Below are 25,385 nucleotides of genomic sequence, written 5' to 3' on the forward strand. Positions count from 1 at the left end.
GGGGATTATTTTAACTCACTAGACTTAGATATGATTCACGTTTAGTGTCAGAACGACCTAACAAGCTGACTGAAACAAGAAAAATTCTTAAGTGTGTAAAACAGGTCCGAACTTCAAATAGGATAAATAATGAACTTGCCTTACCATTTATGATCGAATTTAACTCAATTTCAACTAACTTCAGTCATGAAATCCTAATGAGTGATAACATGTGGTACTACTCATGGACTTTCCATTTTGACTTTCATTAGGCATATACGACGACCCCTGCACGTTTCTCTCTGGCTGTTGTGGAAACCGACGCTTAACACATTACCTCAAAAACTTGCTCCAGGTTTTTAACTTTTCATGCATTATTAGGATAAATCCCCGATTATTTTTAAGTTATCAAAGCTATTTTACATTAATGACGTCAAAATCTGGAGAGAACTAAAAGAGTATCCAAATGAGTATGTGCTCCAGGTCGACCTAGACATTTGGGTTAGGTTTTATGAACTACGACTAATGCTTATTTACACGACCACTTATGTCAACAATCACAGTGAACTTTAAAAGATAAATAACAACAGCGATAGGAAGTTTATGTGACTATAGCCCTGCCTTACAGCGACCGAGGCGTTACAACAAATCACAATCTTGAGTTGAAGAACCACCACTGTGCAGGTTTAGCAAAGAAGGTAAGGGTTCTATAGACATCTTGACGGGTAATTACCAAGCTGAATATAAGCATGTTCTCAACTGTATGCACAGCCTTAGTTTTACCCTAATTTGAAAATACCTTTCTGGCTGTAAGCCCCTGTAGGAAGGTGATTAGAATATTTTGCAGAAGGTAGAGGTAACAACTACCTGGGCCACTCTGGAATTCCTAAGCTTTGTGCACGTTGCCGCTTGAGATGTTAAACCTTTTAATTCTCATCTCAGGATTTATTGATAATCTGATTTTAATGTTTGCAATGCTAAGATGTAAGTTACAACATGTGCCTTTTCTTAGTGTTTCTTCTATATCAAAACAACTCAAGGAACACTATAAGGAAGTTCAAAAGACAAGAAAGAAAAAAATACACGTGTCATACATGATTTATCCCAGTGTATTCAACTCTCTGAACTTACTAGTGAAGTCCACATATTCAGTCAGTTTTATCAAGAGACTAGGCACTCACCTAAGTTTAAGAAACGTAAAAGACACGAGCTGTTGACCTATTGTCCTTAATGTGCGAGTCTAAATCAGAATCTTGTATAATTGGAGATTGAAGACCGAGGGTCAGCTTCATCAACCGCCGTTTTCGTAAATTTGACTGTAAAACTCATGTTGACTTTTTCGTAAGTGTTCAGGTCTTATTGACATTTTCAAAGTAACATTGAGAAGACTTTACGATGTTCTTTTGGTTAAAGTTTAACTTAGTAAGTTGGTGAAGTCCTCATTAATCGATGTTCCTTCACTGACGAAGAAACTATTTTTTGGAGCATTTAAATTTATAATTTCGGAACACTCGTTCCTCATATGTTTGTTTTTATTGGACAAAAAACTCTACTGCTCGAAGTCGTCCCCAACCATAGCAGTCATTTATAACTTGGTCCATAGTGTTGCACAAGCTGATTTCGTTTGTATTTTGTTATTGTAACAGGACACTAAAGATTACCAATGATTTCAAAATGCAACAATACTTGCAGGCTTTACGCCAGCAAATTACCATTGGTATTATGGAGAACAAGTGCTGAGACGAAGCTGTTTAAGATGCTAAATTTAATCTATATGTATTTAAAATAAGTGGTCAACGTATATTCTGCCGTCGTGTTCCACTTTATGTAAATCTCTGGTTTCGATTTTTCCAGAAATGGACAGTTGTCAGTTTGCATTAGTTCTTGCAATTGGGGTCTTCGTAAAGGTCGAGTCTGATTTTCTAACGTTAATCGTTGTCTCCTCATTAAAATATTAGTTATGATTCACTATTTGTTGATGCTTAACTTTCACAAAAGCCCAATATTTTTTGAATAAAAGTTTATATCTTTTATTCACTTTGACCAGTTCGATTTATTTCGTCTTCTATTTCGAGAAAATGAAGACGCTTTTGTTAGTCCTAACATAAGCTCGTTTGGATTCCACCAAATTATTCAACTTCGGGTATAGACTAGACGTTCACTTATCCAACAAAATCTGGTATATTATGCGTTAGCCCTCTCTGTAGGTATACATTTAATAAGTTCCATTCGCTGCAACAGACATATCTTTTAGACACTACCAATGAGCTATATTGGTTAACGGAAGTATTCAATTAGAAAGTTGTTGGCGCCACTAGGACCAAGAAATAATATCAGTCCATAAAGTTAATTTCAGTCATGAGCCATGCAGGCAGTTCCAAACTTTATGGTCCGGTTCCTTTATTTTCATCTATTTTATGTAGACACAAACATCGGTAAAAGAAGGCACCAAATATACATGCGCCACACTTCGTCATCTGATTTATGTGAGGACTGGAAAACTGCCTGAGTGCCCAAACCGAAGCAGGTGGTCTTCTCAGAAGGCCACCCGCAAGCCATTGACCTAGAAGTCTTATCCACAAGACAGTGGAGAGATGCAGTCCCACGGTAACCAGTGACCAACAATAGGTTGGTGCACCATCTGCTCCCTCAGGATCCTGAAGCGTATGTGCACTATTGGTTTGGAACCAGGGTTTTCTTGCTCTTCTAAGTGGTTCCTTTGTATCCACCATCTTAGTTAAAGCGTCGGACATTCGCCTTTCGTCCTCTGAATCTCGTAGACAAGACCCCACCACGAGAAGTGAGTGAATAGGATTTCCCTGAGTGTTTGTATACATGTGGTCATGTGAGAGCGTTTCGAGAGGGAGAGCAGACTCTACCTACCATCGACCACGCCAGGGCATTTAGAGGCATTTGGTCCCTTAAGATTGTCATTGGGTGTAGTTGGAAATCTTAGACAACGTAGATTAAACTAGATTGTAGAAATGCTAACCTGTCTTTATATCCTGCTGCATTCCCATCTTAATGTCATTTTATACATCTTACTTTCTACTTACTTCCTTTCACTACCATCGATATCGTATTACTTCCAAGGTTTGGCGTGGTTTTATCAAACAAAGCTAACAATCAGTGGATCGTTTACGATAATAAAATAATTTGTTTGTAATATCCCAACGGGTGGAAAACAGAATTTATGTGGTTTAGGAGCTTAGTGTATTTCTTTTAAAGAAGCTGATCATCTGCGCATCATTCATTTGATTGTACCATCGGTCTACTCCCGACATCTAGTGGAGTTTTAGTCCGATAGCTGACAATTCCCATCTACAATTTTCATAAATCCTACTTTGTATTTGTCTACCTGAATCCGTCCGCATTACTTCTAAATTTCTTGCAGAATGTCAGTGAGTCGATAAATGGGAAAGAAAAAGATCAGCAACACACAGCCCTCGTGTGATTTTTGTTTCAGTAAACATGGTTTGGAGGATCTGGAGTCATTATATCCCACACTCATAAAAGGTAATCTCTTTTACAATGACTTACTCTTGCAGTTGCCGGATGTAATGAATTGCCCTTACTGGATTTATCTTCAATCCAAATGGATTTGGAGCAAATTCTGGCTAGCGTAGTAGAGCGTGTTATTTGCCTAAAAGCTGAGTCCAAAGGGAAGGGTTTACCTGTTAATATCATTTCTTCACTAAAATATCAAAAAGGAAGCTGTGAGCCTGAATCTAATCAACAATGTCTCTCGAAATCTTCGTTGGTTGTTAAAGCTAATCCTGACAAACCACTTACTTTAATAATATCTCAGCGCTCAGGTCCTTGTCCGAATTCTCAGTCAATACTACCTGTTATTTCTAGTGGATTTAGCAAGGCCAAACCTTCGGTGAGTGCATTCGGCCTGCGACGGTCCAGCAGAGTAAGATAATATTTGAATCGTTTCATTTGTAAATTCTTTTCTAATATTTCATAATTTATCATTACTCTAAAATAGGACTTGATTTCAGTGTTTCTTTATATGAGATTGTTAGATTTACTACAACGAAGCACTGATATATGTTAGCGAAGTAATTCAGTAACCAAATATGGATATGTGTACTCGTCGTTGACTCACTTTTTATGTGAAAGTGGGAGATAATTCCGGTTACACAGTCAAATCATTTTAAGATTCAACTCATTTTTGGTTTTGCGAAATTCTCGTTCCTTGCAAATAATATACAGAGCTACATCTAGTGATGTTATAAATATTCATGAAACTTTCACCTTGGTCAAAAAGCTTGTTCACTTTTCATTAATATGTGGTATAATACTAGTTAGTTTTTGTCAGGAGCAAGAAGTAAACTGAGTTGGTAGTTACTGAGTTCAGTGAACAGCTTCTTTTAAATAAAGCTGCAGCTGTTCTTGTTCAGGTCGTAATGAGCGTAGGACTTCAGATAAGTGATATATTGGTTAATACAAGTTCAAATAATACTGTTTGTATAAACTAAATCACGGAAACGGGAAATAAGTGGATATATAGTAGAGTTGTTCCCAAAATATGTGGTATCCGATTCTCGGTAATCACCTTCAATGTATAGTTTGTTGTCCCGTCTTCGTTTATTATAACATATCGAACTTTTACTTCAATTGGAGGGTGATTAAGTAATTGTGTTTTACTGACAGGGTTATTTTATGAATAGCATGTACTAATAACAGTTAGGTTTTGACTATCTCAGGAGCTTGTTATACTTCTGTATATGCTTTTTTCAGTCGTCCGTTGAAGAAGCACCTGAGGCGAATTCCCCCACATCTGACAAGAATCAGTTATCTGCAAGGTAATGTTTTTGCTGTTACAGTCTTTTTTATATTACAACCCACAAATAACCACCTAAAAAGTTATTACGATTTTTCTTTTTCTTTTTACTGTTGGATAATGTTTTTGTCAGTCGGTTGTCTATTCGATGAGTATTTCCTCATGAGTTTTCAGTCCCAGATATTAAGAAAAGGAGCCTTAGCACCTTCTGCTAAACAAATTATTGGGGTTTATATCCATATTAGTAACTAGATATCTTTCTGTTGATCTGTTTGGTACCACAAATATACTATTCTGTGCATTTCACTAGAGAAATTCTTTTCATTTGTTTCCTACAACTTGATTGAGCCCAAACAAAATCTTTATCTATATTAATCATGATCGCAAATGTCCCATGAACTTTCAGTCAAAAAAGACCGGTTTTCTAATTATATCAGCTTCTGAACTACAAAAATATTATGTTATTCAGTAAACGTATATGAAGTATGATAATGTAACCTCAATAAGTGTAACAAATGCAAAAACGACTTAATGTTGGTTAGTAGAGAAAGCTCAGGTCGTCGCTCGGACTTCACATGTATATTTACTGAACAGAATCCATCGAGTCCTTAAAAGATTTCTCTAAGGGTCTCTGACGGTTTCTTTTTCCAGTCCTTTAGTTGTGATTTTCTAAGGCAGATGAAATATACTTAAATACTCTTCTGACAGTCATGTTTTGTTATCATGTTTAGTGTGACCTTTATGACTTATTTCCCACAATTTAACTCTAAACTATTTAAGTCTTCATGCCATATGCATTCAACCGGCCACTTCTACCTTTCCAATCATATATAAAACTAACTTGATGATATATAACAAAAAGTATCACGGTAATATATATCTTAGGAGACTGTACAACTTATTTAATAAATTAACTAAGAATATCCACATATATGATGCTTTAGTCCACTAGAAGAACTATTTTCATCAACAGGAAAGTATACACAAATAAAGGTTTATATTCTTTTACATGGCTAATTTTATTATTAAAAGAAGTAAACCAACAAAATCTTTCAGGTTAGTTTCTTATTTTTAATACTTCCAGAAACTGAGCTTCATATATCGGATTTTTATTATATGCCGTTTGTTTTTGAAAAAAACTCATCTTAGCTACTAGGGCTTACAAAACAAACAAAGCAAGTTAGACGACAAGTCAACATCCACGCTCAATTCCCTCTTTTGTATTTTTCAAACTATGTAAAAAAGTTTTTACCATCTCTAAAATGACTTATTTTTTCATTAAGATACATCATAAAATCCAATTTAGCTTTCGTAGACATACCAAGATTACAAATTTCGTATTGTTATCAAGTCAAAATAAATTAAGAAGAGTACATTTCGGAGCTGTTTAGTACAAATAAGTAAGGCGTTAACAAGAAGTCTCAAGGCAATGGTTTCTTCCTTTTCCATAATTCCTTTAAACTTAGATAAAATACTTTTATTCACCAACTACTATATAGTATTCTTGTGTACTCTAAATTGAATAGGTTTTATCATTACTACACCAAGTTATCAGTATCTACTTAACAGAAATGTCAATTTTAAAACTATTCTATAAGTGTCACAGCAGAAACTATGTAATAACACTATTGAAAAGAGTCAAAACTCACAGTAACACTCAAAAAATTAGTTATCCACGTATGATAATGTTAGCCGGGCAGAGATCGGATTAAAACACGATTGTGTTGCTGCATGCTGATTGGCTATTTCTTATCCAATCAGCGCCAGTTGATACTTGTAGAAGACTAGAATCTTATGTAAAAAATATAAATATGCTAACGTTTCTCTTATTGTGCTTCTTACTTCCATCTACCCTTGTTATTTACAATATAATTTCGTTCCAGTTCAACCATGTTCTGATTTGGGGACTTGTCGAGTGAATTGGTGTCCAAGAATACTAAGCATCAGGAATAGCTGGGTCGTAATAAGAGAAATGATAAAAGCTAATCCTAAAATTTTTCTCTTTCATTTAAAATAGACACTCAGTCTTCTACAAAATGGCACTAAGAGTTTGTCAGTTTAACTACGAAACTCAATGAACACAATGTAGAACCTGACGCATGTGTTGCGGTTCGAGTTGTCATACCATATTGGCACATTAGCGTAAAATTATTTGAATAAAAACCCCAGAGTAGTAGAAGTAGTAACAGTATCAGTAGTATTAGAAAAGATTAGGTATAGAAAGATGGGATTTTGGGACTCAGGTTGTAGAGGAAGATAGGGAGTGGATGCAAATTCTCCATTGCGAACTATTCGTATCCATGTCACTCAAAATCTCCAACTATTGGTTACAATAATCAATTAGTTTTCTTCTAACTTACTCTTATACTAGAATATCCTCCATCGAGAACAAAATACTATCAAAGATTTACTCACTTAGAGCTAAAAACTTATGCAAATTGAGCTTTTTGATTACTCTATCGTATATTCAATTTCATTTCAAGATAAAAACAATTGCATTTCTAGGTTATCATTTACAAGGCCAGAAAATAAAATACATTTATCCTCAAATATCAATTTTATTGTCATTTAATCATATGACGTAAAACAGAAACTTAATAATCTTTCATCACTAACAGGTCACTTCATTTAATAATTTTTAAAAGTTCACAATCAAAATTATCTAGTGATTACAACATAAAACTGTCATGTGTTAGTTATTTATCTACGTGCTATAAGTTTTGATTATTGAACAACTACGTATGTATGTACCACTTGACTTCTAAAATATTGTTAAATTTCATATTACCATAAAGTAATATTGTCTAAAAAGTGATTTGATTAATAGTCTATAAGTGTGTATGGGAAGTGATATCTTTGAAAATTTTTATAAAAATAATTTCTCTTTTAATGACATGTTATGTTCCTTAAACACTACAGTCGATGCTTTTTTATGACTTTATTAAAACTCCCGTTGTAAGAGACTAAATTAGAGTAGACTAAAGAATGGCCGCTGTGCAAACCATATAGGTAATAAAAACACTTCCTCTCATAATTTAATTTACAAACTGATTTGTTGATTTATTAAAGTTGTTTACATAGATCAATGCAACATTCTCTATTCAGTTAGTTTTTAATTTTGTTTAGTTTGTGTTTATATCGTTCTATAGTTATGCTATTCCGAATAAATTCTGGGAATTAATGGAACCATATTGTGCTGAAATAACGGAGGCGAATGTCAGTTACTTAGAAAGCCTTATCCGATCATATCAGCATTTGGAATCAATTTACTTTCATTTGCCTGTACTCAAACAAAGTGAATCGTGTAAAAATGAAACCAGCGAAGCACCAGGTAAGCCTTAACTGTTGATATGAACTATCCCCTTTATTATTCAATTAGTTTTATTCTTAATATTTTCTTTTCTAATTATCAATCTATACACATTTCACTTATTGTTCATCTGACATTCTTATTATATAGTTGTTTCATCTTAGGTGATTATACTCATTTGATATTTGTAAAGAACCGACTAACTTAAAGATAATATCGGCCATTAAATGAGGTTATGACAAAACATTCACTCATTTTTTTAAAGTGCAAATGTTCATGTACTCGGCTTTAACTTAATCTAAGGGAAAGTGTGAGACTACTCGACAGCTCAAATGAAAGTTATGCTAAGAGCGAAGAGGTTAAAGCTGATCTATTTGTTGAGTGTCGTAACTATGATACTATCATTCCACAATGTTGTGGTAAAAAGCCATTGAAATACACACAACCATGATTAACTGCTTTCTTCTAGTCCGAGAATATTCAGTAATTTAAATTCAATCCGGCAGTTAGATTCCATGTTTCACAGTATATTTACCTATTACTACTCCAGCATTATGAATTTATATAGTTAACACTTTTCAAGTTGGAAAGTATAAAGTACAGTAATTATCCTCCATAATTATCAATGAATGACTTTTTGCTATCAAGTTGTCTGGTATTTAGATTGATTACGTCATAAAGTGAACATCTCATGGGCACATTTTCGTTTATTTTTATTATGAATTGTATTAATTCAGTAGTACTTAATACTTAGTAGCCGAGTATTTTAAATTGCCTGTGATATTATCATGTCCATACAATCCGAATAGTATATACTAGGAATTACACTATCCTACGAAACTAGTAGTTAAATCACATTGGCGTCATTATATTTTTGTCTTCTATTTCCAACATAACATAATTCTAATTTGTTTTTCTTATCAGCTTGCAAAAGACTTAGACGTGGTTCTTCTCAAATTTTTCAACAGGCCACTACAGACGAATCATTGTGTTCATTGAATAACTGTAATTCGTCCATGTCCTCATCTCAATTGCTCAATGTAACCAAATACTTGGAAACAGAGCTCAAGTAAGTGTAACACAAATGAAAGTAGATAGATTATTGGTTCTCTTATATAATTGGCGTTGTGATCCGATGTTTAGATGTATACATGCCTACTGTCAAAACAGTCACTTATTCAATAGTTGATCATCAGCGACTCCTTTTTTACTTGTAAGCCGAAGCTACTAATACTTTAATTCAGTCATATATTGACAATATTTTTCTGGAGAAATAATCTTGTTTAGACTTTTTAGTCGAATTCTCATTGATTATTAAACCTTTTGTGGACTCCTGTCAAGATTCATCACTGAATGATTATCCACTCTAATTTTTTTTTACGTGAATTAATACGCTTGAAGAAAAGTACGAAAAAAATAGAATCTAACCGAAATTATAAGTTTTCCGGTTTCAGTAGCAAAGCAGTAACGTGACTTCGCAACTAATTGAACTAATTGTCTCATACAATTGTCATACACAGACCCATTCAGTCTTTGTTTCCTCAGTTTTTTTTATTTCTTTTGATCAATAATTTCCATGTTTAATATTGTACTGCCAACTATATTATTATTGGTATTATTACTACTGTCACTATCATTATTATCATTTCAACTCTTTTACGCTTCACCTTATTTACTCCAACTCTTATCGTGCTTATGTGAAGTATATATTTGTATCAGGTTTTAAGTAGTCTATAACTGGCCAACTGATCATCAGTTTAATTGTACCGAAACTAAAGGTTATCCTGGTGATTGTCTCCAGGATTGCAATTCATTCAATATGTAAATGCCAATTACATATTGACCTTCTCTGAACAACTGGATACCCAATTGTTCACATTTTTTACCTACGTCTATTCGCCGTTTAAAGCGATCCTCAAACAATGCCATTGTTAAGTTCTTTCCGTACTCTTAGGTCGGTTAAGGAAAGAAGTCCTAAACTAAAGGGAAGCAGCTGTCCAGCGCTCCTTGGTCTCCTTCCACTGATAAGAAGTCTCCAAAAACACCACATAAACAAGTTAATGCTCTTTGCTATATCCATAAATCAAAGTCAGAGTTTCGACTTTTTTTCGATATACAAACAAGCTACTTATTCTCCCATATGTTTGTTGTTCTTGAGGGACTTATTTCATTATTCATTAATCCCTTGATATATAACTTGTAATTACTATCTTTTTCAATCATTTATCATATATGATCGATAAATCGTATAATTATCTTTGCTTATTGGACTTTATCACTCATTTCAGAAAACCAGTCCCTGAATCTTCTATGTTAAGTAAAATATCTCAATCCCTTTTGGAATCTTGTTATCAAGACGATATACTGTCAAATTTTAGTGGAAAATTAAATTTCACAACAAATCAAGGTAGGTATCTATTTTCTACATTTCTAATTAATTTCAATTATTCGCTTGTAAAATACTCTTCGACAAATTCGCCTAGTATTAATAATAGATCTTATGAGCAACAAATATTTAATAAGCAAAAGTATAGTTTAAGGACTAAACAATCAGAACCAATATAGGGAGTGTTGGGGTTTTGTGCAAAATTCAGGAATGGGTGACATTTATCTCATATCACGTGAAATAAAATCAGTAGAAATACACCTATGTATAGTATTCAGAACATTTAAAGTCATGAGGGAAAACTATTTCCTATCTGTCATATAATAAATGTGATGATGTTAAACATAGTAAATGTTCAGTGTTTTCTATGTACGCAATACATTACATGGAAATTATTCCTATAACCTAATCTTAACCTTAAATGTCGAAATCCTAACCAGTGACTGTGTAAACCCTTAAAAATCTGTTTGTATCCCCATAAAAGTTCAAATAAACTCACCTTCTACACCCATGAAGAAGTATTTAGATGGGTTTTTTTCAATTTATAGACAGAACATCATAGTAGCAAACTTTGATGTATGCATTAATTATTTAAAATCTGTGTACTTTTTGCAATATTATTGTTCTGATTACCATTCTCCAAATCTATTTTCTGATTAGTTAGCAGTTGGCTACAATTCGTCGTGGTTGTTTTAAGCTCGTCTGTATAATATACGCGAGATAGGATATGTGACCGTAAATGTATAGAGCAACTGCTTCTCAATCTTCAGTATATGTGCAGCGTTTAGCATTTTTCCATTCATTTAATGAGTGGATACTTCATATAAGAGCATAGTTTTTAAAAAGGATTTCGTTTCAAACTTTAACTTTCACAATTTACTTGTTCAATCCAGCAAGCTCGGGTATGCTACGGCATCGTGTTCACATAAGTCGATATCTCTAAATGATTAAAATGAAGTTCCTAGTGAAAACTACAATTTTATATCTAGCAGTGACATACCAAACGAATAGAAAGGTACTCGAAAACGCTAGATGTCTTGTTTTTATTGAATATTGAAAAAGGATGGTTGTCCTCACACATGTTTTAACTGCTTAAATGATATTACTAGTAAGGAAATAGACATTTTTAACTGAACCATTATAGAATGTCACTGTTTATATATTAGCTTTGACTGTCCTGTTAGTGTGTGTGTGTGTGTGTGATACATATCAGTATTTTATCATTTCTTACCTCATTTCAATTTTGTGCAACTTTGGTAATATGAAGTGGGTTTAGATAAGCCTCATACAAAAAATATTTCTTGCCAGCGTGTTACATAAACCTGTATTTAGTTTGATAAAATGATTTTACAGAAAATTAATTTTAAAAAAACACCATCTCATTTTTGTTTTATTGTAATCATTGACTGAACTACCGTTTGTAAAGGCTTTATTTAAAAAGTAGCCGTAATAACAAACAGACAATTTTCTCAAATTTTTGTTCAGTGTATATTTTAGCATGCTGATTATCCGATAACCATTCGATGTCTGACTAGTTTTCCCACTTTTACCATAGCTAATGTCACTTATCACAGTGGTACGTGACAACAATTATAATTAAAACCATTATAAAAACCGATTTTTAGTAATTGGTAATCTCAGTCACTATCTGGGAAGTCAATAACAATATTTTTGGCAAATGCCTTTTTTATTTAAACACATAAACGTTGATACAATGCGGCACCAAATATACATGCGCCACACTTCGTCATCTGATTTATGTGAGGACTGGAAAACTGCCTGAGTGCCCAAACCGAAGCAGGTGGTCTTCTCAGAAGGCCACCCGCAAGCCATTGACCTAGAAGTCTTATCCACAAGACAGTGGAGAGATGCAGTCCCACGGTAACCAGTGACCAACAATAGGTTGGTGCACCATCTGCTCCCTCAGGATCCTGAAGCGTATGTGCACTATTGGTTTGGAACCAGGGTTTTCTTGCTCTTCTAAGTGGTTCCTTTGTATCCACCATCTTAGTTAAAGCGTCGGACATTCGCCTTTCGTCCTCTGAATCTCGTAGACAAGACCCCACCACGAGAAGTGAGTGAATAGGATTTCCCTGAGTGTTTGTATACATGTGGTCATGTGAGAGCGTTTCGAGAGGGAGAGCAGACTCTACCTACCATCGACCATACCAGAGCATTTGGGGGCCATGGAGGTGGTTAGTTAGGTCTTAGTGAACATTTTTTTCTTAATAAAATAGAGATGTATACGTAAATGTTTCAAGTGATATAACTTTTTCGAGCAACAAAATAAGTCTCAGAGGTATAAACTATCACTGAGCAATATTAGTATTAACTCAGTGTATTCAGATCTTGGTTGTTGTGCATTTAAAGCATTTCTGCGACTGTGATAGTCACAAAATTATTTTCATATAGGAGGTACAAGTAGAATTAATTAGTATATTATTGACCAAATTATCTGATATTTTGTTAAGCTCTTCATGTGTACATTTTCTTATTCTACTGTTCACCTGAGTATATGTAAATAAATAGTTTTAATCAATCTTTGTTATTCTCAGTGATACCAGATTCTGAAAAGCTTTTGTCATAATTTCTTCATTTTTTTTTCTATTGAACAGTAAAAGATAATGAAGTTGAAGATAATCAATCAGGATGTACTGATCCTAGTAGTTCCGATTATGGAACTATATCATCTGAAGCTCTCCATGTCAACAGATACAACAATAACACCAATTCGTCAAACACATTGATAAATTCACAAGTGACGAATTATCCGTCATCAGGATCTACGATAACAAATCACAATTTCTTAATCGATCCACACTTGCTTACTTCACGCGCCAGTGAACCACTTAAAAGTATAGCTAAACAATTACGTGTCAGTTCATCATATCGAGTAGAAAAAAAGATTGCACAGGCGATTGATGAACTGGGCTTGTTTCCCCTTAGTGTTTTACATCCAAAAGTCTCACCTTTGGTTGAATCTAAAGAAGATTGCAATCCTCACAATATATCTTCCAGCGCAGTATGTCATGATACTGTTTCTCATTCAACAAAGTTGATTATCCGAAAAAATAAAATTACTTCATCAAATTCAGTGAAATCAAGTCCATTGAAACATTCAGATGAAGTTCAAGATACTCTTGAGAAAAATCATGTTTTCAAAAAACGGCGAGTGAATAATGACAAATCATTATCTCCTTTACCTGAACATCACAGTATGTGTTTCTCATTATATTTGCCTTTAAAAATATATCGTCTTTGCGCTTGCATTTATCCTCCGACATCTCGATTTTAATTTCCCCTAGTATTACGTATAGCAAGTAGTGTTTCTGACATTCCTTTTTATTTTTAGTTATCACTTTGTGTCTACTGACAAGTAACATAAATTTTATGCAAAACTTTTAACTACAAACTAGAACACTCAAAGCAGGTTGAACCATATGATTTACATGTTCAGTTGTATTAAGAAAGCAATTCTTTCAAATTCTTTTCATTATAACTATGAGATAATTACATGTAAACATTTGTCAAGAAGCTTTAACGAAGTTAATGTGCCCAACCGAACTGGAGAAATTGAAATCGCACACTGAAATTATTCATAACCTTCTTCCTTTCCATAGTTATACGGCAATGAAGACGTGAGTTGAAAGACGGTTTTATAAGACTGAAATATTTAGATGCATCATAACTTCTCTGTTCGAGGTCGTAGGGATTGTGAAATTGGGTGACTTGAGCTGTTATCAGATATGCCTCTGAATAAAAGCCATCGGTGATCCTGTTATAGTCTTCTACTACTCTTTATAAAATAAAATAAATTCCACCAACTGAAATCTTTCCTGGTTGTGTTTTTAACCTCATTGTATCTCTAATTAAACACCGTTTTCACTGATTTCCTTATCGAATGTATTACGCTTTCACCCATCTTATTACAATATGATCGCTTCATTTCTGTAGCGCGTTTTTTCGGTGACTTATTGTCCCAGGATTCATATAATTCAGTAGGCAATAGCTGTTTTATATAGATTATGAAATTTGGAAAAATTAGTGTTATTGAATTCTCTAAGCCAGATGGTTTTCATTGTCTTTCTGCATAAAATCATCAATGCTTACTTCATATAGAAGTGAGCTTCCTAGTTGTTCCATAAGCCTTAAATCGTTCTATTTTGTTACCCTTGTTTGTGAATAATTTTCGTCATAGGTTTCATTATTTGCATTTTTGTTTTGGGACGAGAAAAATTAACTTGAATATCAGAATAAATAAAAGTAATGAAACCTACGACGACAATCAATCTGAAACAAGATCAACAAAGCAAACCGATTTAAGTTTCAGAAAATAACTATTCAGCTCACTTCTACATGAAGTAAGCGCTCATGATGTGACAGTGAATGACTGTCATAATATGTCATATACTGATTAAAGTTGACAATGCCTGAAGATTCTAAGTTATGTTACTGGTGTCAGGGTCACAATTACACACTACTTTGTCGTCTCGAACTAGAACAAAATGACTGTGTAATCCCCTCTGATTTTTAATGGCTGTTTAGTTCATATCAGTTTGTGATAAAAATTCATTATAATCGTCACTTGTGTGCTACGATTATCTACCGTACTACCCTACGTTATTAATTTCATTCACCCATGCTATATATGTTTTCTTTCTAAGATCTGCCACCCCCCTCCCACTATTAACAAATAATTTGACCGTATGCTATTTTCAATAATATGCATTCATTTGCAAAATGTTCTTTGATATGAACTGGTGCTCTTTTCTCGCTATCTATTCTCAATATAATTTTCTTTTTTTAGAAAATATAACATACAATTCATGTTTGAATTAATCGTTTTTATGTCTGTGTGTATGTGGAGGCATTGATCGCAACTTTAATTTATTAATGCTATCAAAGGGCATAGAGATTAAATCGTATTCACACAAATGCTATAGCACTTTATTTGTTTATAGAAATAGAATTTGATCTATTTAAATCAATATTTTATATTGTTCTCTTTGTTGTTTTCAACCTATTGTTCACTATAATCGATTAACAAACACTAAAAAGTTGTCTTAATGTCTGTATTGCCTCACTTAGTTCTCGTTGTTTTTCACTCTCTCTCGCGTGCGCTTTCTCTGATTAACATTGTTACCATCATTTAAATAAATTCAACAATTCATTATTTATATTCACGTTTTGGGGTTTTGACAAGGTAGCATTTTGAATAACCTATCGAAAATAATGGGACACAAAATAACTATCATTTGTCAGATGGATTTTTCCAGTCAACCAATGTTGAATCGAGTTCGTGATCTAGCGTATATCCATAGCTGCATGTTCTATTAAAATACCAAATGATGAACAAATTAACCGCATATATAAAACAAAGGGTAGTGGTAGATGAATATAATTTATCGGATGGTTGTTTTTTTTTGGCAATATTTTTTAATCCCGTTTTGTCCAATGAAATGATTAGTTTTAAAATGGTAATTATTGGTTAGTAATTTCCGAAAAGTGATATGAAACTTTAACATTCCTCGAGTGATCACCTTTTCTTCAAACTATGAACGTAAATAACTTACAAAGCACTAGCTGTATTGTTTTTAACGTTATCACGGATATCGATAACGTGTTCCTGGGTACGTTGCATCTGATAGCGTCTGTCAATGAACATTCGAGCACACATTTCCAAAAACAAATTAACCAATCACTTAATTTTTTAATCATACCCAGAAAATATTGACCACTAGGATTCAGGAATCAATAAATGTCAGTCGTCATAGGTTGACCGTCAGTGGTGGAGTTTCGTTCTCTGAGTTGGATGGAGAACAAAACTACCAAAATCACCCACTTGTGCTACAAATTTTCTCCACTTCTGCCATTGGTTGTGTAACGTTTTCTGTTCATTGATATCACGAACCGATCCAAGTTATGTTTGGTCCACTTTATATGTAAACGGTTTCGTTAAAACTTTATTTAAAAAGTTACACTTTATTTACCCCATTAAATGTCGGATGCGTTATGCAACCACGGATGGATAACCTCTTAAACAATAAAGAATTTAAAATAAATTCTATCTATGGCAGTAGGAAGATACACATAACAAATTCTATCTCAAAAAGAATACGTGAAATTGAATGCTAAAATGACAGGAAATTAGATTAAGCTTAAATTAAAAGAAATCAACATATAACTGCTTTTCTGTAATAATTTTACCCGTGTGAACCTCAACTAAATAATACCTCCGAGCATACAACTCAGTAATATTTACTTTTAAATGAGACTTATTTCACATTGTTCATAAGTTTAGATTGATACTTAACTGCAGTATACATCAAATCGTCCAAAATCTTATGCCTTGTATCTTTCTAAAGAGAACCCAAATAACGTAAGAGATAAAAATTTGTTATCTGAAATGCATTCCCTTCCATAACAATAGAGAAAAGTTCTCTTTTATTTATCGATAAAAAATGTCATACTACTACCCTTACTCATTTTGGAATAAGATCCATCTTCATATAAACTTGGTTCATAAATCAACATTGTTTGATGACTTTCATGAATTATCATCATTTATTTAAATGTACCCATACCCAGTTGTTTCGCTTAAACAACCTGGTCATGAGTCCACTACATCTGGAGCTTATTCATCATTAATCTTCATACGAAAGTTTTTGGTCTATATATTTATGAAATGACTACACTTTGTTCCATCCACAACTGATTACATTGTTCTCTTCTTGCCCATAGAAAATACATCATGTGAACCAAATCCAACAGATATTGAACATTCCACGGAATTATCATTGTTACCTGTGAAAATGGAAAATATCAATCCGATTATCGATAACAATAATGATAATAATAATAATGGCCGAATTAAATCTACATGTTATTTAAAAAAATTAAAACGAAAGAATTTAAAAATGTCAAAATCGTTATGTTATAAAAATAAATTACGAAACACTGTGAATAGCAATAGTACACATAATGAAATTCTGTACAATGGAATAACTCCTAGTTTGGATGATTCAATTGAATCAAACAAATCGGTAATTTCTTACTAGTAATCATATATTGTGTCTATTATTGTGTTAATATTTTAATTTAATCACTTTTGATACACTGATTGATTCTATTTTCATTCAGAATAATAATGTCATGAAATGTTTAGCATAATTCTATTGTAGTGAACGTGAACTCAGGTGGGAAAGACCACTTTGTTGTTTAATACAAAATTACAGAATGTCTTCGTGAAAACCATACATCACAAATACTTCAGTTGCACAATTCCCATCAATTGTCTCTGACAAAAGTCATCGTTCTTTCATTCCTGTTGTTATTAAAAATACTCTTTGTTTACATTCCTGTTCTCTTTACTTCAATCTTCTCAACCCTTTGCTGCTAGACATTTCGCTTCTGATCAGTGTTACATACCACTTATGTTGAAAGACATAAGTAGCATACACCACTATATTAACTAACTAATTACGGTCAAAAACGGTAAATAACCTCGGTAATTTGACATTTCTAAATTAGGAACTACACAATGTATTTATTTATTTGTTTGTTTATTTATTTACTTATTTGAACACATAAATATTGGTACAAGAGGGCACCAAATATATATGCGCCACACTTTTGTTTGTGGGCCGTGATACTGCCCGGGTGCCCAGACCGAAACAGGTGGTTTTCTTAGGGGGCCACACCCCGAGCTTTGAACCTAAAGATCTGACCCACAAGGCAGTGGAGCATCGTGAGGAGATGCAGTCCCATGGTAGCCGGTGACCGACGATTGGTTCATACGCCATTTGTTCACTCAGGATACTGGAGCCCATGTGCACCATTGGTTTGGAATCCGGTTAAAGCACCGGACATTTGCTTTTCGTCCTCTCATTTTCGTAAACAACACTCCTGCCACGGGAAGGCAGTGAGTAGGACTTCCTTGGCAGAGGCTGTATACGCGTGGCCATATGAGAGCATTTCACGAGGAAGAGCGGGCCCACCCCATTCTCGGCCATACCAGGGCATTTGGGGGCATGTTCACTGTAGTCTTGGGTACGTCTGCATATATGGGTAGACCAACGTGCTATCGCGACTGAGATGATAGTAGAGTCTGAGGTCCCAAGAGGTGCTGAGGTCGAAGTGTGACTATGATTTATGAAGATAAATCAACTGTAGCAACTCAAATGCCTTTGTTCCTTCCCCTCATTTAAATGTTGAGGATCCTATCACCGTATTTTTATTTATTGCCTCCTTTTCCTGTTCTCGTTTTCATCATTGTTCATCAACATCATGATTTACCAGTGCTACTTTTCCTCGTCAAATCATTTGTGTTAACTACAATACTCACCTTTTTTGAAATACCTCCATACGAAAGGTAATTTGCCACGAATGACCAATCTAATGTGTGTCCATGATACCTATTCACTTGTTCCACGGGAGCGGTTGATTTTATCGAGGCCATTCTTTTGTTTTACCTAAGACTTGTAATTTCTTAAATACTGTGAATATGATCTTGATTTCCTCCATGAAGAGTATTTTGTAAATTTATAAATGTTATGAACAATCGGTCCCTTCAGTAAAATATCCATCTATTCATATATTGTATGTGAATTGCTCTGAATAACACATTTTTCAATAATATTCTCACACCTATATTGTTTTGTTTTTTATTAAATTCAAGGATTGCATTCCTAACTCTCATCCTGATCCAAATCTTCCAACCATCGACACTGAATATTTCAGTGACCTAGATAATCCTCCAGGAAAACACGATCCACATATTAATGTCGGTCCACGCAGTCGTAATGGTTTCACTACTCAACTGTCGACGGAAAATGAAAAGCGACCAATTGATCCAACAAGTCCTAAACAAATCCACCACTCTCTAAGGCATAATCGTTTTTCACCGAACAATTTATCTGGATCTCATTGTAATACGGACAGTAATCCTCTATATGGGTCGTTAGAAAATCATGAACCAGTTCTCGTAAATGGTGATTTATCACTATCTGAATTTCACAGTGAAAAATTGACGGAAAATGATAGATTAGGTGATAAACCGAATTCGAATTGTAATACTTTTGAGGGGGATTGTGAAACAGCTCGGGTAAATTCTTCCTATCATTTAAGTTGACTTTCTTAAATATGAGAAACCTGTTTCAATTGCCTTAACCAAGCATGCAAAAATAATCACTACATGAACATAAGCATGGTTGATTTTAATAATAACAAAACGTTGTATAGTCTACATGATTAATCACTGAATTACTGGGCAGCGTCAAGTCTCATCTTTTAATGTTGCTTGAATTTTACTGATGACTCAGACTATTAACTTAGGTGATCTAGGTTTTAATCCCATGCGGAATATCGGTTTCCCCAAGATTACAGCAATTCTTTACTGAGCACAAGACATAGTTCTGGAGTTTCGTACTGATTACGTCCAACCACCTAATACATTGTCTAACTTATCTTTACTTAAAATAGAGAAAAGTAATCATTTTATCACTATGCTTACGCTGTAACAGTTAATTAAAATGTTTCCAAACACCAGGTCAATATCTTGAAAAATCAGATCCAAGGGATTTTATAGTAATAATTAAATACAAAATAAGAGACGAGATTCAGTGATCAGTATTTATATTGGGCAACCTAAATGATGACTGGTCTTCCATTGATTGTAAAATAACAGTCGGTCATTTAATAAAAGACATTCAAACTCAGATTACACCCAATTGTAGCAATACATTTCCATTTATGAAAATAAATTGTTTTCAATAAAATTTATAAAGGTGGCTAGCAGTAAAAACCAGTTTGCGTGTTCCGTCTCAATTGGGGCTCGTTAGCTGGATATATCTGCATCCCAGAATTGATGTTCATTGACCGATTCCAGTCCTCAACAGCAACAGGAAGTTTCGAGCAGCCAATACAAATGAATTAAAAATATGTATAACTAGACATTTGCTATTGTTAACATGTATGCTCTAATCCAAACTACTAAGAATAGCTGATTCCTTACTACCACTATGTCGATTTACTTTCACTTACATGTCTTTTGTGTTTTTCTGCTCATTTAAATCCTAATAAGTTTAGGTTGTACTTTGGAATTAACCTTGGTTATATAGACAGTCATTGGAAACCAAGAAGCACTTGACATCTATTTCATCGTAGAATGCGACTCCCCGGAAGCGTGTACCCACAAACCCATTATATTAATAATAATCCTGTGATTACCAGTGACAAATTTCGAGAAGTCCAACCATATTGGATGTTTGGTAACTATCCATCTATCATACTGTAAGGTGGTTGTGCATCATGTCAAATTAATTGCAATAAAAAATGTAAAACATCGATTACTAACCCACTCGCCTTAAGGTTAAGCGCTTATCGTGAGATCTGGAGGTCCTGGGGTTGTGGATGGGCGCTGTCCAGGAGTCCCACACTAGGACAAAACAACTATTCTATCGTCCTTTTATCTAATGTTTGTCTGACAGATTTCAGTTCGTAACATAAACCATTCATCCCACTTTAGTTGATTATATATTGGAATAATGGTTCACCGAAGAGCAATTCAATATGAGCATTTCATTCTATTTGAGATTTGTCATTCGAATTTAGCTGAGTCATATTGTTAATATTCTTGTTGGATGAAACTGGCTTTATTCTACTTCATTTCATGAAAGCCATTAACATTTAGTTAGTTTAAGTATCAAACCTTCCTTAAGCTTTATAGCACATCGTTTTTGTCATGATAACTTCTACTGTATCTATAAAACACTTTCCGAATTCGTGGTTGACATCTACATAAATTCATTTAATATTACTTTAAAATGTTTATGAAGTACTTTTTAATTAGATAAGAATTTTATTCTAAATTTTCCTCAAGGTATTAGATTCCAACTTACACAGTTCCTTGAACCAAAATAATGAACAATTTACTTCTCCACTTCAAAATGGTCAACTCAAATTCAAAATAGATTCCGACTGGACAGAAAGGACAAATAAAACAAATGATTTAACAGGGAAAAGTAGTCATGAAGCTTCTCCTATAATCCAGCATAACGATTCAAAGTCACCGGACTGTGGTATCAACACAGTGATTCAAAATCATATGTTCTTTAGTCAAGATACTCCATCAACAGCAACTACACAGTATGGATCTGGTGCTGTTGATGATATTGGCTGGGCTATTGTTCAACGTCAACGGGAGTTGAGATTGTTATGCACGGCAAACCATCGAATGCTTCGACGACTCGTACAGGCAGCTAGAAGAGATATGCAACGCCAAGAAATACAAAGGCGTCTAGCGATCGCAGACGCTGATGTAAGTTCAAAGCTGTTAGTTTTTTTTATAGTAAGTTTTGGTCATAATTTTGTTTTAGATCACATGATCCCGGTGCTCACTTGACTAGTTGATTTGCCCAAGAAGATATCAAGTCAGTGAATCGAATTTATTCGATAAAGTTTACAAGACTAATGAAATTGTGTACACCTTCATGTATACAATTACATTGGTTTCATTTACAAGTTTCAACAAAACAATAACGACAATATTTATAAAGTTTTCATATTACACCGTCTTTTCGACCCGAAATCATGATAGAAGAATATTATGATCCACTGCTGAAACTGCAAAATGACGACACTAAGTATTATCGTTCTTTCCTTGTTTAAAATTTTGTGTATATATTATGTTCATACAACGGACGATCTATCAAAAGTTACTATAATAACAATTAAGTCAGAAAAAGCCACAAAACACTCTGGTACGCTCGAGGGTGGAAAGAGCCTTCTCGTCCTCTCCAAATTTTCTCTTATGGTCATGAGTATATAGTCTCTCCCATGGAAGTCCTACTTACTCCTCGTGGCGTGAGTGTTTACGAAATTAAGAGGACGAAAAGCTAATGTCCGGGGCTTGAGCCAGGTTGGTAGGTACGGAGGATCCGCCTATGAAAGTTGGAAATTCTTGAATCCAAACCATTGGTCCACTGGGCTTCTGGATCTTGAGGAACAAATGGTGTATGAGCCTATTGTTTGAGATTTCATCTCTAATGTCACCCCACCGTATACGAGTGTAGCCCACTAAAATCTCATCTGTTTCGGTCCGGGCACTATCCCAACGCACATAAATTTAATGATAAATGATTTGTGTGGCACATATACATTTCGGTGCCTTTTTGAACCAATGTTTCTATGTTTAGATAAATAAAGTCGAACGAAAAAGATATCTCCCCTTCCAAATTAGCTTTACATCGATTTCCTTTAAATAACACCTTATTGTCTCTTGGTAACTTTCCCTACCTCATTTCAACTTGGTGAAACATAGTTATATGTTAATAAATAGACGAAATAAGCTTTGTGTTTTTTTAATTATCATTTTTTTTTACACTATGTTGAATACAAATGATTCTTTTCATTAATGTAATTGATATAACGGATAGTTTAAAATATTTATCTCTCGCTCGAGTATACTGCGATAATACGTTAATATGATAATAAGATATGTCCCGTTATATCAGATCCAGTATTCACGACCTAGAATAGAGAACCAGAGTATAGACTAAACAATATTCTGTTCAGCACAATTGCAGGCAATCACTGTCAGTGAGTCCGGAGTAGAAGTCAATAACAGGAAGGAAGATTACATATTTAGTGGTCAGTAGGCTGTGTCTGTTTCTTCACACTCAGTGGAAAATCATATTTCATTTTTACTACCACATACCAGTAATCCAATAAACGAGTAAATACTGTTTGTAAATGACATGGTTAATACTTAAAAAGAATTTTAACGAATAAGTGGAATAATCCATTTAGACACCATATCTCAACATCTCTATTAAAAGATACACAGTTTTGATGCTTGAGACTGCATAATCTAATAGATTATTTTTAAATTCCAGTAGTAGTGAGGATACGCACATACGTTTACACATCTCTCTCTCTCTTCCTTTTATTTGAAGTGCTCGAGAAGCTTTGTAGCCCAGGTGGATGATTTAGGTGTAGTTTTGTTTACTGAGTTCAAAGAAGTACTTGTACAATTTGTAATATTACTAATAAATTTGTAAATAAAATACTTCTTTTGTTTTGAATTATTCAGGTTATTGAAGCTTATAATAAACTAGAAAGTTATCGTCCACATCGTAAACCTCCATTGAAACGTGATCGTGATATCTCATGGAAAGCATTGAAAGAACGTCGTAAAATACTCAAAGAATTAGAAGCTTTTGATGCTAAATCTCCTTAAAATTGTGATGATAAAATTAATTCAACCTATAATAGTTTAAATCCACTTTGTACATAATTTAAACTCTATGTTCATTCTTTATTGTTTCTTAAAAAATAGAAATATTATTAATTGTAATATATTTTATTGCTTATCTTATCATATAGTAATTGGGAAAATGTGTTTTTTCCCTTTAATGTTATGTAGAATCTCACATCAATATTAATAAATAGTTTTGTATACTTTAAAACAATCTGTTTTCTGTTCTTGTTTATTTTCTGCTTGGTTTCCACTTTTTCCAATCAATGCTTTATATAATTTTCTCATTGGTTTTTTTGTATTCTTTATGTATGTATGTATGTATCTATTTTTTTACTCTTATGTAAGTTTTTTTGTTCTTCTTGCTGTACATAAATTTATCGGGTTTCTATTCAGTTCGTTTTTTCTACAATTAACTAACTGTATACCATGATGCTCAGCATTTTGTTCGATATCGTTTTATGAGTTCATTGTTTTCTTTAATGAAACAACAGTCTTTCTACAACCTTTACTATATATATAATGATTATTACTACTACCACATTTGTTTAATGTATTCATTTATTATAAGCAGTAGATTTCAAATATACTATCTACTGACTAAGCATTATTCTTTTTATCTGATTGTTGAAGTTATTATCGTTACACAATTTCATGTTCTACGTTGTGACTGACTGATACAGTATAATGTATATCAGCAATTAAATAATAACTGTGCTTTTCTTGTCTAACACATTGTTTTATTTGTCACATTGCTGAAGTGAATCATCCCAATTATCTGAGTTCAGATATCTTACGAAGATTAATCTAAATTGTGGGTGGTTTCTTTTGTCAATAATCGATATCGGATTAGGATAGTATCAAACCTAAAGGCAACCACAGAATGATTGTTTCATTCCAATATGGAGTACGACTATATCAGGATTAAGACAGTCTTTGTCATTGGAACTAGATGATTTCCGCGCTACATGGCGGATTAACTGAAGTTGGAAATGTGGAACACATGATTCCGATTCAGAATGGTCTATGAGTTAAGTGCTCACTACCAGACTTGAATATTGTGGGTGTGCACTAATTAAGTGGTCTGCGATGTGAAATGACTGTAGTCATTGAAATCTTACTTTTGGAAATGGCTTTTCTGGTTACCCTAATTAGGTTCAGTCTCTTACAACATGTCTCAATTTCACTACATTTGAATAAACACGGCTAATTCAAGCAAAAAACACTATTTTCTCTAGTTAATGTGTTAGTTTATTCTCAAATTCATGAGGTAATTCTATTAATTAAATCTGAAATTTAATCTTATCTCTGTAATTCTGACATTCTAGTAATGGACTGATTTTTGAAACTTGTTATCTATTTTTTTATAGGTTTCAAATAAACTATGTAGATGTACTTACTCTAGGCATACATTGATTCTTTTTTGAGATTTAAAGCGTTTCAGTTCAAAAGATCAACTTAGCTCATCTATATCAGCAAAAATAATTTGAGAATAAAGTAACTCATTCGTATTACTTGCTTCTCTTAGTGTGCTTTTTTGAAAAGAATCCCAATGAGATCTAATGAGAGAACAGTTAATCGACTGTTTGGTTTTAAGCCACATTGATAAGTGGTTTAACTGTTTGCTTACATGTAGTTTGGAATAGACATGTGTGGTTCTTTGCTT

The 25,385-nt window shown here is 33.7% G+C and overlaps 1 protein-coding gene across 2 annotated transcripts; it reads left to right on the forward strand.

Moving 5' to 3' along the window:
- The first annotated feature begins 1,045 nt into the window (after positions 1 to 1,045).
- Positions 1,046 to 24,324, forward strand: TADA3_1 (transcriptional adaptor 3). 2 transcript variants are annotated; one of them, XM_051213056.1, is made up of 12 exons: positions 1,046 to 1,320; positions 3,374 to 3,495; positions 3,528 to 3,895; positions 4,726 to 4,790; positions 7,918 to 8,099; positions 9,003 to 9,147; positions 10,367 to 10,485; positions 13,080 to 13,679; positions 17,206 to 17,507; positions 19,142 to 19,567; positions 21,344 to 21,781; positions 23,555 to 24,324. In XM_051213056.1, exons 2-12 carry the CDS (start codon positions 3,393 to 3,395, stop codon positions 23,699 to 23,701), a joined length of 2,895 nt encoding a protein of 964 aa, XP_051068994.1. In that variant the 5' UTR covers positions 1,046 to 1,320; positions 3,374 to 3,392; the 3' UTR covers positions 23,702 to 24,324. The 2 variants fall into 2 exon arrangements, with proteins under 2 accessions (XP_051068994.1, XP_051068995.1); XM_051213057.1 differs by lacking the exon at positions 1,046 to 1,320 and having other exon boundaries at positions 3,000 to 3,495; positions 13,080 to 15,845.
- The last annotated feature ends 1,061 nt before the right edge of the window (positions 24,325 to 25,385 follow it).

This window comes from Schistosoma haematobium, chromosome 3, assembly GCF_000699445.3.
Source record: "Schistosoma haematobium chromosome 3, whole genome shotgun sequence".
Taxonomy (NCBI): domain Eukaryota; kingdom Metazoa; phylum Platyhelminthes; class Trematoda; order Strigeidida; family Schistosomatidae; genus Schistosoma; species Schistosoma haematobium.